The sequence below is a fragment of the Oryza glaberrima genome, chromosome 2 (genome assembly GCF_000147395.1).
Source record: "Oryza glaberrima chromosome 2, OglaRS2, whole genome shotgun sequence".
Classification (NCBI taxonomy): Eukaryota; Viridiplantae; Streptophyta; class Magnoliopsida; order Poales; family Poaceae; genus Oryza; species Oryza glaberrima.
Window position 1 is genome coordinate 20,261,254 of NC_068327.1, and position 16,320 is coordinate 20,277,573.

Here is a 16,320-nt window from a genome sequence, read left to right on the forward strand (position 1 = left end):
ATAATACCCGATGTGGCATGTTAAAACTTTATATCCTAGTTCTAAACACCCCCTTACTAGTAGAGCATTTTGTATAACTCGATATTGGGCTATGGATGTGGACTGGAGCTTCAATTCAACCAGGGCGTGCTTGACTCTACTGTCACGTGCTATTCGATTGCTTCAACTCTCTCTTGACTTGGAAGGACGTGTCCAAGTGATAAAACGATTGGAGCATATCAATTTTGCTATTTGCTCACCAAGATGCGTGAATTCCACTTTTTTTTTCACTCTGATAAGGATTCACCTCAATGTTTTTTTCAAAAAATTTTAAATACTCCATTGGATGAGAGGAGTTTTGTAAGAAAAGGAGGGTATTAATTAATGAATGCAAAAGTCATACAAAAATCATGTGGTACAAAGGAACCCAAATTCATAACGTTCTTTGTTGCTCTTAATCTATACCATATGTTGTTGGATTTAGCAGTTACAAATTCTTTCCGTAAGAGGCGACACCTATCAATAGCAAAACGCATGTAGTAACCTTTTAGATAATGTGTTGATCTTAGGTTATATCGGCCTAATCATATGAAAAAGCTCATAGGACTAGGGAGTATATTCATATGGGTAAGTTTGTATTCGTGTAGGTGAGCATCTGTGTTAGTACCGTGTTTCTTAATAAAAGGATTGCTTCCTCCGTATTTAAAATATATGGGATTGTTGAATTTATTTAGTCAAACTTTTAAAACTTTGATAAATGGAAAATATACAAATCATATGGGTAGATTTTTCTTCATAAGTATTTCTACATTATTATATAATTATATTAGATATTATCGTTATTTACTAATGGAAGGATAGTTGTCAAAGTTGCAGACTAACATCAGATAAAATCAAGAGTATTACTTTGATAAATGGAAAATATACAAATCATATGGGTAGATTTTTCTTCATAAGTATTTCTACATTATTATATAATTATATTAGATATTATCGTTATTTACTAATGAAAGGATAGTTGTCAAAGTTGCAGACTAAAATCAGATACTGGGAGTAAGGTCTCATTTTGACAAGGAGGTAACAAAGGGTGGTTATTCCAGTTGGTGCACGCCTAACTTATACCAAAGTCAGGCGTCCATGTGGACAAAAATTGAGTCCATATATCCAGCGTGTACTCTTAGGATAAGAATATTGCCTGTTATTAGTTAAAGATGACAGCCTAAGTTCATATGTAATTGTTCAGTTCAAGGAAAAACGTAATCAGAGTGAAGATTTATACGACAGTAGTATACTATATAGGAGTATGTACAAAGAAACACGAGGAAATTTTATTTTTAGAAATTAAAACATCACCAAACAGTGGTACCGATAATATCCAACAAAATGCAACATCATTATCCAAACAAAAAGAAGAAAAATGCTATACCACGAAGCAGAGGAGTCAGCCGCGCGCGGCCAGGCGCGTCGCGGACGGCGACGGCGGCGGAGGTGGAGGTCCAAGAACCCACCAAGACACCGTGTTCGCGCCGGCGACGACGAACCGAGATCTTCCGCGCCATCCCGGTGCGCGATCGATCTTCGGCGAGCACGACACGTGAATACGTGACCCTGCCACTTGCGGCGCGCGGGCGAGACGCCTCCTCCGGGAAGCTGAGCGCGGCGGCGTCGTAGCCGCGCGCGTCCTCGGCCGCCGCCCCACTTGCCCCCACAGCCGTCGCCTGACCCCGCGCTCCGCCGCCGCCGCCGCATCCGGCGCCACCACTGATCCCTCGCTTGCTTCGCCGGGCGTGACTACCTCGCACTGTACACGTAAAACATCGGTAGACGACACAGCAGCTAGCCACGTACGTACGTGAGCATCCGTTCGCTAGCCGGGAGAGCAACGCGGGAGAGGAAACAGAGGTACCCGCGCCGCGGAGACGACCCCGACCAGCTCCTCCTCCGGCATGACGCGGCGGCACGACCAACGACGGCGCGGGCAGAGCGGCGCACCGCCGCCCAACGTCGCGCCACCTCCACGTCCGTCGTCGGCAATGGCGCGCGTCAGCGCAGCCACGATGGCCGCCGGGCCCGTCTCCGCCATTGAACTGCTGTGTCCCCCAGTGACAAGCACTAGCACATGACCTTGCTGAGGAAATGATAGGTGGGCGGGCGAGTCCAATTTATAGTGGACTTTGTCAGTGAAGCCGATGATCTATCTCTATCTGGTCGGGACGGGGGCTCGATCGGTGACGCGTGGCCAACGCGATATGGGAAAGAAGGTAGGGAAATTCGTGCAGACACGGTGGCATCCATGAGGATGGAAAAACATGGGCAGCGTTCCCATGGAATGGAACTTCCAGAAGCTGCTCGTCATTTCCCAGCTCGGAAGTCGGGGACGGATGGCTTTGTCACCTCAGTGCAATTGGCAGGGAGTCTTTCAGAAGATATGATTTTTATTAGTGGAGCATATGGAAGCTTCCTAAATATTTCGTAGGTGTGTCATATATTGTCTGAGCTTTAATAATATATTTTCGGATCTTTAAATTTATTCAAGATGACATATAGGTGCAAACATATTTCAACCCACTCCGTACAACAACGTGGCATATCATTGTGACGTCAAATATGTTGGTAGGATCTAAATATCAGTCACATAAAAAAAATAAAATTCAAAAAAAGAGAGGAGAAAAGGATGTTATTATTTTTTTAAAATAAAACTAAAACAGAAAGGAGAGAGAAGTAATGGACAGTTCTTAAATTGTTTATACATGACTGCCATGTAGGTTCCACCTACCACCACCTAAGCGTCTTCATAGCATAACCAAGTCAGCTGTCCACGTGGATAAAATTTAGGGAGTAATGTACTCTTATCTGAAGGACTGATTTTGTAATGATGGTCGAAATTTATGAAATTATTCGGTTCAAGAAGAATCTAAACAGAATGAAGATGTAGACGACATGAGTCTATATGTACAGAGAAACACAAGTAACTTTTATTTAGAAATATATTAAAACATCACCAAACAGTACTACCGATAATATCGAACAAAATGCAGCAGCATTATCCAAGAAGAACGAAAAGAAGAAGAAAAGAAAAGGCTACACCACCAACTTAAAACAAAATAAATACTACTATGCCGAAACAAAACGAAATGCGAGTCTAATTCAAGTTCTGTGGACTAGGAGTACCCGGGACGACGATTCCCATCTCTCCCGCCCTTTTTGTCTCGCGCGCTATTCCCTCCCGTTCTCTGCTCCGTTGCCTCCATGGCTCCCACCAAGCAGAGTCGTCGCCGCCGCCGCGACGGACCGCGATGGCGGCGGCGGCGGTCCGAAGGTCCACGAACCCAGAAAGCGAGCGTTCGAGATCGACGACGGCGAGCAGGACATGTGATCGACATCGTGACCCTGCCACGGGCGGGACACCTCCTCGGGGAAGTTGAGCTTGGCGCGGCGCCCGCGGAAGCGGAGCGCGGCGGCGTCGTAGGCGCGCGCCGCGTCCTCGGCGGTGCGGAAGGTGCCCAGCCAGACGCGCGCCGCCTTCCTCGGGTCCCTGATCTCCGCGGCCCACTTGCCCCACGGCCGCCGCCTCACCCCGCGGTACCTGCGCGCTGTCGCCGGCGCCGCCACCACCACCCCCGCCGCGGCCACGCTTGCCTCGCCGGCGTGATCTCCCGCTGTAAATTAAAACATCGCAGCACACAACACAACACAACACATCATCATCATCCGTTCCGGGTCGAGCAGCACAGGATGGAGCAACAAACAGAGGTACCGGAGACGACGCCGACCATCTCCTCCTCCCGCGCAACGTCGACGCGCCGCCCGCCGCCTGTTCCCGCCCGCGGCGGCACGACCAACGACGGCGCGGGCGGCTGCACGCAGACGCCGCCGCCGCCTCCACGCCCGCCGTCGGCAATGACGCGCGTCAGCGCAGCCACGATGGCCGCCGTCTCCGCGGCCTCGAAGAGCGCCGCCATTGCCGGCGGCCGCATCGATCAAGATTATATTCAAGAACGCTGTCTGTCCAGTGGGATTTCGCGTGGCGACGTCGAGATCGAACGTGCACTTGATCTTGCTGAGGGCACGATCGATACGTGGGGGAGGGAGGCCTATTTATAGTGGAGTTTGTGAGTGAGGCGTGTGTATGATATGGCCAACGCGATAAGGAAAAGAAGCGTATGGGCAGCGTTTCCAGTTCCATGCAATGGAAGAAGAACTTCCAGAAGTTGCTCGACTTTTCCCAGCTTGGAATGTATGGCTTCGTGACCTCACTGCAATTGGCCGGGAGTGTTTTCGTGTGCTTTTTCTTATTATTTCACTACACCTACGACATATTTTTAAGAGTAAAGTCCATCACCGGTTCCTAAACTTATACCGCTATATCATCCCGGTCCCTAAACTCGCAAATCAACCGTTCAGATTCTCAAACTTGTTCGACTATGTCATCCCGGTCCCTAAACTTGCAGATCACTCGATTAGGTCATCCAACTTGTTCAGTTGTATCACCCTGGTCCCTAAACAGGACGGTCTAAAAACTTTATATCAAAAAGTAATTCATAACTTTTTCATGTGAACTCTAATAAAGACAAACTTTATATCAAAATGGTAGCCCTCGACGCGACCTACAACTTTGTAGTTGATAAGTTTTTGAATGAAAAATGTTTAGGGTCCGAAAATATTGTTGCATGTTTATAGATTTTGAAATTTTAATTTTAAAATTACATTTTGGGACAAAAAAATGACTTAAAATAAAAAAAATTCAACTACAAAGTTGTAGATCGCGTCGAGAGCTACAAATTTGATATAAAGTTTGTCTTCATTAGAGTTCACATGAAAAAGTTCTGAATTATTTTTAAATATAAAGTCTTTAGACCATCCTATTTGACCCAAATGATATTCAAATCCAAGTTTAGAGACCGGGGTGACACAACTGAACAAGTTGGAGGACCTAAACGAGTGATCTGCAAGTTTAGGGACCGAGATGACACAATTGAAACAGTTTGAGGACCTAAACGGTCGATTTGCGAGTTTAGGGACCGCGATGACACAGCGGTACAAGTTTAGGGACTGGTGATGGACTTTACTCTATTTTTAATTTCTTATAGGATAATCGGTTTAGTAGTACACCCCTGTCCCAAAATATAGATATTTTCAGCATGGTGACTTATCTAAATTTCTACATATATCACCTCTTATCGACCAATCATAACCATTCTTTATTTTTTTTCATCTACTTTCTTTTCTCAGTCAGTCATAATATTTCTACAACCATCTTACTTTCTTAATACACGTGTCCATCAAATACTAGCATTTTGGGATGGAGAAAGTAATATCGAGTGATGTCGGTCAACGCCTTGCTGATGTTCGCTCCAAGCAGAAGAGGAGGAAAAGTATATCATTTTTCTCGCGCATGCTTTCTAAACCGGTAAATGGTGTGTTTTCTAAAAAAATTCTATAGAAAAATTGTTTTAAAAATCATATAAATTAACTGTTTAAATTTAAAATAATTAATACTCGATTAATCGTACGCTAATGGTTTACCTCGTTCCATAGCCTTGGCCACTCTTAAGGCTGAGTTTGATTCTACGTTTTCTCAATTTCTACTCTCTCGGATTCTACATGTACATTTCTCAAACTAAATTGTATGCATTTTGCAAACAAGTTCTATACAAAAGTTGTTTTGAACAATAATACTATTCCAATTTTAAGTGTTTTTTCTAATACTTAATTAATTATGTGTTAATAAATCGCTCCTTTTATGATTGGAAACCACACATTTATTGAACACAGCCTCTAAGTTGTTGTTTCAAGGGATAGGGTAGGAAAAAATTTTCGAGGCAACTCCTATGCTAACAATCGGACTCTGAGCTCTATAATTTTCATGAACTAAAAATTTCACATTTAATTTTTTTCTAAGAAATCAAAATGAGGTGTGATAAATTCAGTAGCAACTTACGTAGCTCTAATTCGGTGGTAGGCAATGCTTAAAGCCATACTAAGGAAATGTGTATGTCAAAGGTCCAACGAGCACTATTGTACATGGCTGTATGAGTTATCAAATGTTAGCACATAATTATTAGCACATGCTTAGATTTTGTTTTTCTTTCCGAGCGACTAGAAATTGGGCGCTTGGTAGATTTTAAAAAATAGACACTCCACTCCTACCCACTTTTCCTACTAGGTATGCATAGCTCTAACATATTAGTCTCCCTACGTCACGCATCTGCACATTGCATGCATGCACCAAAGTATCTCTCCCTATCTCTTCCTAATTAAACATTCTTTTATAAGCTTTAAACTATTTTTCTCTTAAACCATTGAACATACCATAAATTAATTATTACACTATTATATTTATTATAATTAAATATTTATATCTCACATGATTATATTTTGGATGAAAAAATATGTCTAAATAATTAGGCATTGTTTAACTACGATTAGAAAGTTGTTTCATCACTTGATAAAAATATTTTATTTCCTTTTACAAAATATTTTAGAGAGATGCAGCATTTCAAATATTGACTGCAAGACCAATAACTACTATATGAAACATTTAGCCACTATATAAAACATTAAAACATTGAGTCCCAATAATGAAACAATCGGAAAAATAATATCTAAAACATACAATATATTTGTAACACTTGATAATATAGTGAAACATTTTTACATCATGTATGAAAACATTAGATTCTAACTATTGAAACACCATAAAATACTTGCTAAAACATCCAAATAAAACCATATGCAACACTTAAAATAATACATTAAGAAAAGCTAAATATTTTTTTTATCAAAATATAACCATGTGTGGTCTTGTTTCAAAGATTTAATTACAACAAATTTAATGGACCAAACAGATCTTAAATTATAGAAGTAAGTTAAGAGAAAAAATAGTTTAAAATTTATCAAAAAGGTGGTTATATATATATGGGGGGAATATGAAGGGAGAGAAGGAATATTGGGAGAGCGCTACGGCTCGGACGTCCAGTATCACACCAAAAATCGAACGTCTAGCCAGGCAACGAGCGCATGTGAGAACGAACCCTGTCACTGTAACGTATGTGCCTAGCTGTTTCTTTTCATTCTTTCCTCCTCTCTTTAAATATTTTTTCTCTTAAATTACTTATCCGATCTACGATCCGATCACACCGTTGTATTCGTTGCAATTAAATCTTTACAATAAGATACCACATGATTATATTACGTCAAAAGAAAAACATGTGTTTCAAACCATTAGAATAAAATGTTTCATACGTGATAGTGATATGTTTCAATATGTGTCTTTGGTGTGTTTCACAAAAATCCTGAAACTACCTGCTACTACTCTCTCTCCACCTCATGCATGCATACATGCATGTATTTTAGCAAGCTTCAAAATGATTTTTCTTTTAAATTACTTATTCGATCAATGATCCGACCACACCATTGTATTCGTTGTAATTAAATTTTTACAACAAGATATCGCATGATTATATTTTGATAAAAGAAAAATATATGTTTCAATCCGTTAATACTTGTTGTTTCATATGTGACAGCGACATGTTTCAACGTGTATCTTCACCATGTTTCATAAAATATTTAAATGTTTCAATTGCTGATTTTTTTTACCATATATAACTTAATGTTTCACTTATTGGTCAACGCTCGCCCCCGCACTGCCACGCGTCCATGTTGCTCCCGTGCCGCGTTGCTTGCCTGCCCTGCATGTGTTGCTTGCGCTGCTGCTTGCATACTCTCTCTCCCTCTCCCTCCTATTACACGTGCCTAATTTTTCCTCAAATTTTAAATATTTTTCTCCAAAATTATATATCTGATCTAAATTTCAATTATACCATTAGATTTTTGCACAAATACTTAATCATGTTGAAATATTTTTAAATCGGACGCTACAAATCGTACGTACAATATTTTTTTCAAATATCAAAGCTGCTCCTCGTCTGTATGCAGGGACGCATTGGAGGAGCGAGGTTGTCGCATGCATGCATGCAGGAGTAGAGCTGGTTGCCAAGGTGGCCTGAGGCACCATTACTTTCTCTCTCTCTTAATCAAACTTTAAACAAAATTTTAATCTAAAATATATATCCAATCTATAATTTATAACAAGATCTCACATGAATATATTTTGATAAAAATATATATGCGTTCTAGAAAAAACAAACTTATGTTGAACTATTTAAAAATAATTCTTTCATCACTTGTGGAGATGTTTCAACCCACTTCACAAATTATTCCAAAGAGGTACAACATATAAAAAGTATTGACTGCAACAATAATCATTATTACATGAAATATTAAGTCCCGACTAGTGAAACATTTTTTATATTTAGATTGAAACATCGAATTATAATTATTGTTGAAACATAAAAAATGTATTTGCTGAAACATATAAAAAAATAGCATGAAATATTGCTAATGCATTAGTGAAATATTAACAAATGCTTGTTGGAACATTTCAGTAACAATGTGTCCAACATTTAAAAAGTAAAATAAAAAGTCATCGGAATGTAGTCATGTGATATCTTGTTATAAAGATTTAATTGTAACGAATCCAATGATATAATTAGTTTGAAATTCGGATAAATAGTTTAAGAGAAAAAATCATTTAAATTTTGAAACATGTTTGCATGCATGCTTCGTTGGCTTGTCAGTACACCTAACCAATTATTTCACCATGCACCTATACTGTTGTTATTTTAGATTGAGACGTCCGATTTTTTATTCCTAGCCGGATTGCCGATGGTAAGCATTTCCGGAAATATTGCACACTGTACAATTGTAGTGCTAGGGGGCAACATGCAGAGAATGCATGCAGCAGTAATTATAACGAATACAACGGCATAATTATATCATAAATCGAATAAGTAGTTTAGGTAAAATATTATTTTGAAAATTGGAACAAAGTTTTTTTTATCACTTGGGAGAGAGGAAGCATTCCTAACATGTATTGATGCTTGCTGTATTGGGCATTCGGATTTTTTTACCTCAAGCTGGAGGTCTGAGGAGAAGACTTCTCCGCTATACAGTATACACTACTGCAATTTTCTTTTGTCTTTGACAAGAAACTAGACTAGCAACACGTGGAGTGATTCCCTTTGAGAGAAATAAGATTACGAACTTTCTAGATGGCAAAGATATTAGAACTCCTCGTTATTGTATTATCTTTCCATCGAGAAACTTCGTGGTGGCGCTGCAGCTCATGTTCAGATGGCTTTAAACTACTGCAGCATGATACTACCCTCTAAAAAGCAACGGTTGTCGTATATCAGAAGGATATATATATAGGGGGTGTTTGGTTCAATACCTAAAACAATCATAAAAATGTTTGGTTTATTGCATGGAAAAACAAAATATTTTGGCGAGACTAGACAAAAATTAACTTGGCCAAAATCTTAATATCAAACCAAACGACAAACTTTGCTAAAATTTTCACATTATAAAATTTTTAACTTGCCAATAAAGTTAAGAATGGCTACAATCTAGGTCCATACTCGAGTAGTACACTGCAGTGTGTCATGACTGAATTTCTAGAAAGAAAATATACGTCAACCACCTCTTGTGGAGCATCCAGAAAGTTCATTGCTGTCATCTTCCTCGATGAGAACACACCATTCCTTGTATTTATTATAGGTTCCACGTATTCTTGGTTTGGTTTTTTTAGATGTAAAGACGTTTGTGTTATCGGTTATCCTCATCAAACTAAGCAGTAGCAATGCTTGATTGTATCTGGACATATATATGCACATATTTCTAAGGATCACCCGATCGAGATATATTGTTAAAAATATGCTAGTACATTGGAGAATACTTATGATGGAACGTCCGATCCGAACGAAAAGATATTGGGTACTCTCCCCCCACACTCCCAGCTGCTACGGGTGACCTAGCCGCTTTGTATAGTGCTAATGCATGATGCTCGGTATATTAACAATGTACGTATGTACTAATTAATCATTTTTCTATATTAAATCATTTATCCTATCAACGATCCGATTACACCAGTGTATTCCTTACAATTAAACATTTAATTTTAAATTGTTTATATGTGACTGGCCAAAATCTTAATATCAAACCAAACAACAAACTTTGCTAAAATTTTCACATTATAAAATTTTTAACTTGCCAATAAAGTTAAGAATGGCTACAATCTAGGTCCATACTTGAGCAGTACACTGCAGTGTCGTCACGACTGAATTTCTAGAAAGAAAATATACATCAACAACCTCTTGTGAAACATCCAGAAAGTTCATTACTGTCGTCTTCCTCGATGACAACACACTATTCCTTGTATTTATTATAGGTTCCACGTATTCTTGGTTTGGTTTTTTGTTAGATGTAAAGACGTTTGTGTTATCGGTTATCCTCATCAAACTAAGCAGTAGCAATGCTTGATTGTATCTGGACATATATATGCACATTTTTCTAAGGATCACTCGATCGAGATATATTGTTAAAAATATGCTAGTACATTGGAGAATACTTCTGATCGAACGCCCGATCCGAACGAAAAGATATTGGGTGCCCTCCCCACACACTCCCAGCTGCTACGGGTGACCTAGCTGCTTTGTACAGTGCTAATGCATGATGCTCGGTATATTAACAATGTACGTATGTACTAATTAATTATTTTTCTATATTAAATCATTTATCCTATCAACAATCCGATTACAACAGTGTATTTCTTACAATTAAACATTTAATTTTAAATTGTTTATATGTATGAAAACATTAGATTCTAACTATTGAAACACCATAAAATACTTGCTGAAACATCCAAATAAAACCATATGCAACACTTAAAATAATACATTAAGAAAAGCTAAATATTCTCCCACTATTTCCACTTTAAGTGGTCGAGTTACGACTACTACCTGGTCCTCGACCAGAGGTGTAGCGATTCTCCCACTACCTCTACTCCAACAAAGTTGATATCAGGTACACAATATTGCCAAGTGCTTTACCCAGAGATCCCTTACCACGACGACACCTAGAGTTGAAACCAATCCTACTGTCCCTTTACGCCGCCCTGGCAAGGCCTCTGAGGAACCTAAGGGAACTTCGGCTGGGGACGCTCAGAGCGGACAAGGCCTTGTCAGGTAATGCAGAGACGAACGACCATGTAAGATCTGGTCATGTAAGAGTTCTCACCGTGCGTATTAACCGAGCCGTGTAATCGGAAATTGGAATTTCCAACTTCACGGTTGGGGGCTAGGGTAAGCGCTTTTTCAACCATGGCAGGTCAAGGGTCCAAGAGTCTTATCCTCCGAGAACGATTCTCCGACGACAAGGCTGGGGGCTAGGGAGAGTGTATGACTCAACAAACTGATTGATCGAAGTCGGTAAAAGAGAAACCGCTCATATACAAAACATTGGTCTGTAAATTTAGTTCATTTTCAGTTTTCCATACATATTATAACATGTCACCCTTTGAGCGTTCACTCGGGGGCTATTTCTATTTAATATTCTTTTCTAAGTATTGATGTCAGGAAAATTCTATTCGACATTGTCAAAGACTCCATGTCTCTATGGTTCTATACCAAGATCGACTAAGGCGAGTACGACAAATGTTAACAAGGCTCCGTCGCAGACTCTACGCCTTCTCGATCACTCGAAAACGGTTGGTGGATCTCGACAAGGAATACGGAATGAAGAGATGGTATACCCGTCGAGATAAAATTTCTTGACTTCAATCCAAACTCTTGATTATAGCAAGACGGGAGCTCTGTACTTTCTTAGTTGACGTCGGAGATTGACTCAGACAAACCCTATACAGTGCCCGCACGAGGCTGATAAGGGAAGTCTAACGTTATCTCTGAACTCACCGAGAACGGTCACGTGAGCTCGATAACAGTTATTCTGAGGTCTTCGGATTGAGAATATGAACTCGTTCATTTGCATTGAAGTTGGGGGCTACTGTCAGGATTATGGATACCACATACCTAATAGTAGTTGACTAAATCTCGGCAGGACCCACCACATACCATGTCTTATACGGAAACAACCTTTGGGTATAGAAGGAGTTCCGGATAAGGAAACATAAATAGAGTTCTACATGGAAACGACAAGGATTACTCAGATTGTATCTATATTGGTTTCCCTAGTTCTACATGGAAAAGGGAACACCTATGGGTATAAATACAGGACCCCCTAGGAGGAGAGGGGGGACGGAACAATAGATCAAGACACAAGATCAACATACAAGCCAACATGCGCCAAGACAAGACGCCGGATATCGATTTCAGAGATAAGCATGGCTAGTCCCATACGGTGTCTACGGATACTGTCAGGAGAGACATAGCGCTGTCTTTAATCTCGCCGGATGCGGATTTGAGGAGGAAGGCTACCCTGTTGTCGACTACGAGTTAGCACTTTAGACTGCCAAGTCGACAACAGTTAGATAGGCTACCCCAAATATTGTATTGATGTGATTATGGTGAATAAGAGCAACGACCGGCTTCGACCAACAGGAGTAGAGCTATTACCTGACAATTCAGGGGCCCGAACCTGTATAAAAATCCTCGTCCCCATCTCTTTTATTACAATCCCGCATATATCCTAGTATCAACGATCCTCATACTATGCAAATACCGGAATCGCGACATTAAACGTCGACATATATATATATATATATATATATATATATATATATATATATATATATATATATATATATATATATTTGTTACTTTGGTCAAACGATTAAATGCATACTAAGAAAGTGTATATCTAATGTCCAACGAGCACTACGGTACATGGCTGTATGCCTGTATCCGGAGAGGACTATGCGTCGGAGGGAGCGTCCCATGTCTGATGGAAGGGAAAAAAAAATCAAAAGCTGCTGCAGTATTAGCACCATACTAATTATTAGCACATACTACTCTGGTTGTTTTTTTTTTCTTCCCGAGCGACAAGCAATCAGGAGCTTAGGATATTTTGGAGAAATGGAAACTTCTCTCCTTCCCACTTTTCCTACTAGGTATGTAGAGCTCTAACATATTAGTCTCCCTACGTCACGCGTCTACACATTGGATGCATGCACCAAAGCATCTCTCACTATCTCTTCCTAAACACTTTTTTACAAACTTTAAATTACTTTTTCTCTTAAATTATTGAATGTACTTACAATTCAATTACAATGTTATATTTATTATAGTTAAATATTTATAAAAGATCTTGCATGACTATATTTTGGATAAAAAATATGTCTAAATAATTAGGCATTGTTTAACCACGTTTAGAAAGTTGTTTCATCATTTGATAAAAATATTTTATTTCACTTTATAAAATACTTTAGAGAGACGCAACATTTAAAAATATTGACTGCAATACCATGAACTACTATATGAAACATTAATCCACTATATAGCATTGAGTCCCAATAATTAAACATTCAGAAAAAAAACATTTGAAACGTGCAATATATTTGTAGCACTTTATATTATTGAGAAACATTGTTAATCATGTATGAAACATTAGGTTCTAACTGTTGAAACATCATAAAATACTTACTGAAACATCTAAATAAAATCATATGCAACACTTAAAATAATACATTAAGAAAAGCTAAATTTATTCTTTATCAGAATATAACCATGTGTGGTTTTGTTTCATAGATTTAATTACAATAAATTTAATGGAGCAAACGGATCTTAAATTACATAAGTAATTTAAGAGAAAAAATAGTTTGAAATTTATCAAAGAGGTGGTTATATATGGGGATAATATATAGAGAGAAGGGAGAGAAGGAATACTGCACACTACAGTTGTAGCGTTGGGGGGCAACATGCAGAGAGTGCATGCAGCAGTAATTATAATGAATACAATGGCATAATTATATCATAAATCGAATAATAAGTAATTTAGGTGAAAAATTATTTTGAGAATTGGTACAAAGTTGTTTTATCACTTGGGACAGAGGAAGCGGTCCTAACATGTATTGATGCTTGCTGTATTGGGCATGGTGATTTTTTTTTCTTAGGATGGAGGACTGAGGAGAAGACTTCTCTGCTATACACTACTGCAATTTTCTATTCTCTTTGACAAGAAACTAGACTACAAACACGTAGAGTGATTCCCTTTGAGAGAAACAAGGTTATGAACTTTCTTAGATGGATAAGATATTAGAACACCTTGTCATTGTACTACCTTTCTATCTAGAAACTTCGTGGCGGCGCTGCAGCTCATGTTCAGACGGCTTTCAAATACTGCAGTATAATACAACCCTCTGAAAAGCAATGGTTGTCGTATATCAAAAGGATATTTATAGGGGTGTTTGGTTCAATACCTAAAATAATCATAAAAATATTTGGTTTATTACATGGCAACAAAAATATTTTGGCAAGACTAGACAAAAATTAACTTTGCCAAAATCTTAATATCAAACCAAATGACAAACTTTGCTAAAATTTTGACACTATAAAATTTTTAGCTTGTCAATAAAGTTAAGCATAGCTACAATCCAGGTCCATACTTGAGTAGTACACTGCAGTGTCGTCACGACTGAATTTCTATAAATAAAATATACTTCAACCTCTTGTGGGGCATCTAGAAAGTTCATTAATGTCGTCTTCCTCCATGAGAACACACCATTCCTTGTATTTATACAGGTTCCATGTATTCTTGATTTGGTTTCTGGTTAGATGTAAAGACGTTTGTGTTATCAGTTATCCTCATCAACTAAGCAGTGGCATTGCTTCATTGTATCCGGAGATATAGTGCTAAAAATATGCTAGTAGATTGGAGAATACTTCGAATTGAACGCCTGATCTGAATGAAACAATATCAGGCGCCCTCCCCCACACTCCCGGCTGCTATGGGTGACCTAGCTGCTTTGTACAGTACTAATTAATCATTTTTTTATCTTAAATCGTTTATCCTATCAACGATCCGATTACACCAGTGTATTCCTCACAATTAAACATTTACAACAAGATCTCACACGATTATATTTTGATGAAAAAAATTGAACGTTGTTTCACCACATATAGAAAATATTTCATCACTTGGTTAGGTTTTTTAATTCACTGTATAAAATATATCAGAGAGATGCAACATTTCTCAAATACTAACTGCAACACCAGCAAACATTGTATGAAACATTAAGTTTCAACGAGTAAACACATGGAAAAAACATATAAAAGATACAATATATCCCAAAAACTTTATATTGTTAAAACATTTTTATATCATGTTCGAAACATTAAGTTATAAAATACTTACTGAAAGATTCCTAGTATACCACATGTAACATTTGCAAAATAATTAGTGTAGCATCATATAAATATTAGTTGAAACTTTTAACGAAAACCATGTGTATATTTAAAAATATGAATAAAAAGCTAAACAAAAACATTGAAATAAAACCATATGTTGTCTGATTGTAAAGAATTAATTACAATAAATTTAATGGTACAATTGGATTATTAGTTGGAGAAGTAATTTAAGAGAAAAAGTAGTTTGAAATTTGCTAAAAAAAAGACTTAAACCAACTTGTAACTATCACGGTTTATTCTTGTACGTTATGCGTGCATGTAGACTTGATTATCAGCTGCATGCAGCTTACCTAGTCAGCTGCATGTAAAGCTTCTATGATCGTAGGCATGTGCATACTTATGGCTTACCTAGTCAGAGGAGTGGTGCTCGATTTTTAGCTAAACATAAAAGCGGGTGTCTGATATGTAGTTGCGAATACTTATATATTGCATTGTACTCGAGAGTGTGTGGCTTCAGTAATAAATATTTTGAGAGTACATACTCGAGAGTGTGTACCTAGTGAGTGAATTACATATGCTTTAACTGCTAATTCATGTATTGTATATTTTGAGATTAGCAGCCTCTCCATCCACATATTGAGGGCCTGGTTGAAAACATTGAATTTTTTCCACTTGTAAAATATTTACAAGTGTACTTTTATGTCACCACCTTCTACCACCAAGAATACAACCACCCCACACCCAGTTGATTGCAAAAGAAACCGTACATACTACAACAATGTTATTATAAGAGTACTTTTACCATCCTAAATTTATCATCCTTAAGAAATACAGAATGTATTATATTTTGTAGTTTAAAATTTGGTATCTTTGGGTATTAGGTATTAGGTACCTCAAGGTGATGGTACCTACATATACTTTCTCAAAGACTGTCATTTTCTTATTATAAACAAATCATACTGACAAAAATATCTCGTACGGACGCATATATCATTCACAAGCAAAAAGTTCTACGGGCTCCAAGTCTATATGCTCAAGCAACGGGACAGCATAAGTGCAGGGGAACAAAAGTTTGAATGCATGAACAACAATATAATGCATGAGTTAAAGCACATTTCTTGCATCAATCCAAACTAGACAT

At 38.3% G+C, this 16,320-nt stretch overlaps 2 protein-coding genes across 3 annotated transcripts; both read right to left on the reverse strand.

Moving 5' to 3' along the window:
* Positions 1–1,351: 1,351 nt before the first annotated feature.
* Positions 1,352–2,090, reverse strand: LOC127764754 (uncharacterized). 2 transcript variants are annotated; one of them, XR_008015943.1, is made up of 2 exons: positions 1,886–2,090; positions 1,352–1,815 (listed from the first exon to the last, which is right to left on the reverse strand). XR_008015943.1 is itself a non-coding variant. In XM_052289670.1 (2 exons), exons 1-2 carry the CDS (start codon positions 2,060–2,062, stop codon positions 1,421–1,423), a joined length of 537 nt encoding a protein of 178 aa, XP_052145630.1. In that variant the 5' UTR covers positions 2,063–2,090; the 3' UTR covers positions 1,352–1,420. The 2 variants fall into 2 exon arrangements, 1 of the variants encoding a protein (XP_052145630.1); XM_052289670.1 differs by having other exon boundaries at positions 1,352–1,780.
* A 1,105-nt stretch (positions 2,091–3,195) lies between these two features.
* LOC127761250 (ethylene-responsive transcription factor ABR1-like) lies at positions 3,196–3,956 on the reverse strand. Its single transcript, XM_052285516.1, has 2 exons — positions 3,737–3,956; positions 3,196–3,638 (listed from the first exon to the last, which is right to left on the reverse strand). The coding sequence occupies exons 1-2, from the start codon at positions 3,954–3,956 to the stop codon at positions 3,196–3,198; spliced, it is 663 nt and encodes a 220-aa protein (XP_052141476.1).
* Between the last annotated feature and the right edge of the window lie 12,364 nt (positions 3,957–16,320).

Excerpts from the sequence above, each read along its gene's own strand:
- LOC127764754 (XM_052289670.1), bottom strand. The coding sequence starts at position 2,062 with ATGGCGGAGACGGGCCCGGCGGCCATCGTGGCTGCGCTGACGCGCGCC. Across the intron at positions 1,781-1,885 it reads GGGTCGTCTCCGCGGCGCGG|TGCGAGGTAGTCACGCCCGG; the intron begins GTACCTCTGTTT and ends TTACGTGTACAG.
- LOC127761250 (XM_052285516.1), bottom strand. The coding sequence starts at position 3,956 with ATGCGGCCGCCGGCAATGGCGGCGCTCTTCGAGGCCGCGGAGACGGCG. Across the intron at positions 3,639-3,736 it reads GATGGTCGGCGTCGTCTCCG|CGGGAGATCACGCCGGCGAG; the intron begins GTACCTCTGTTT and ends TTTAATTTACAG.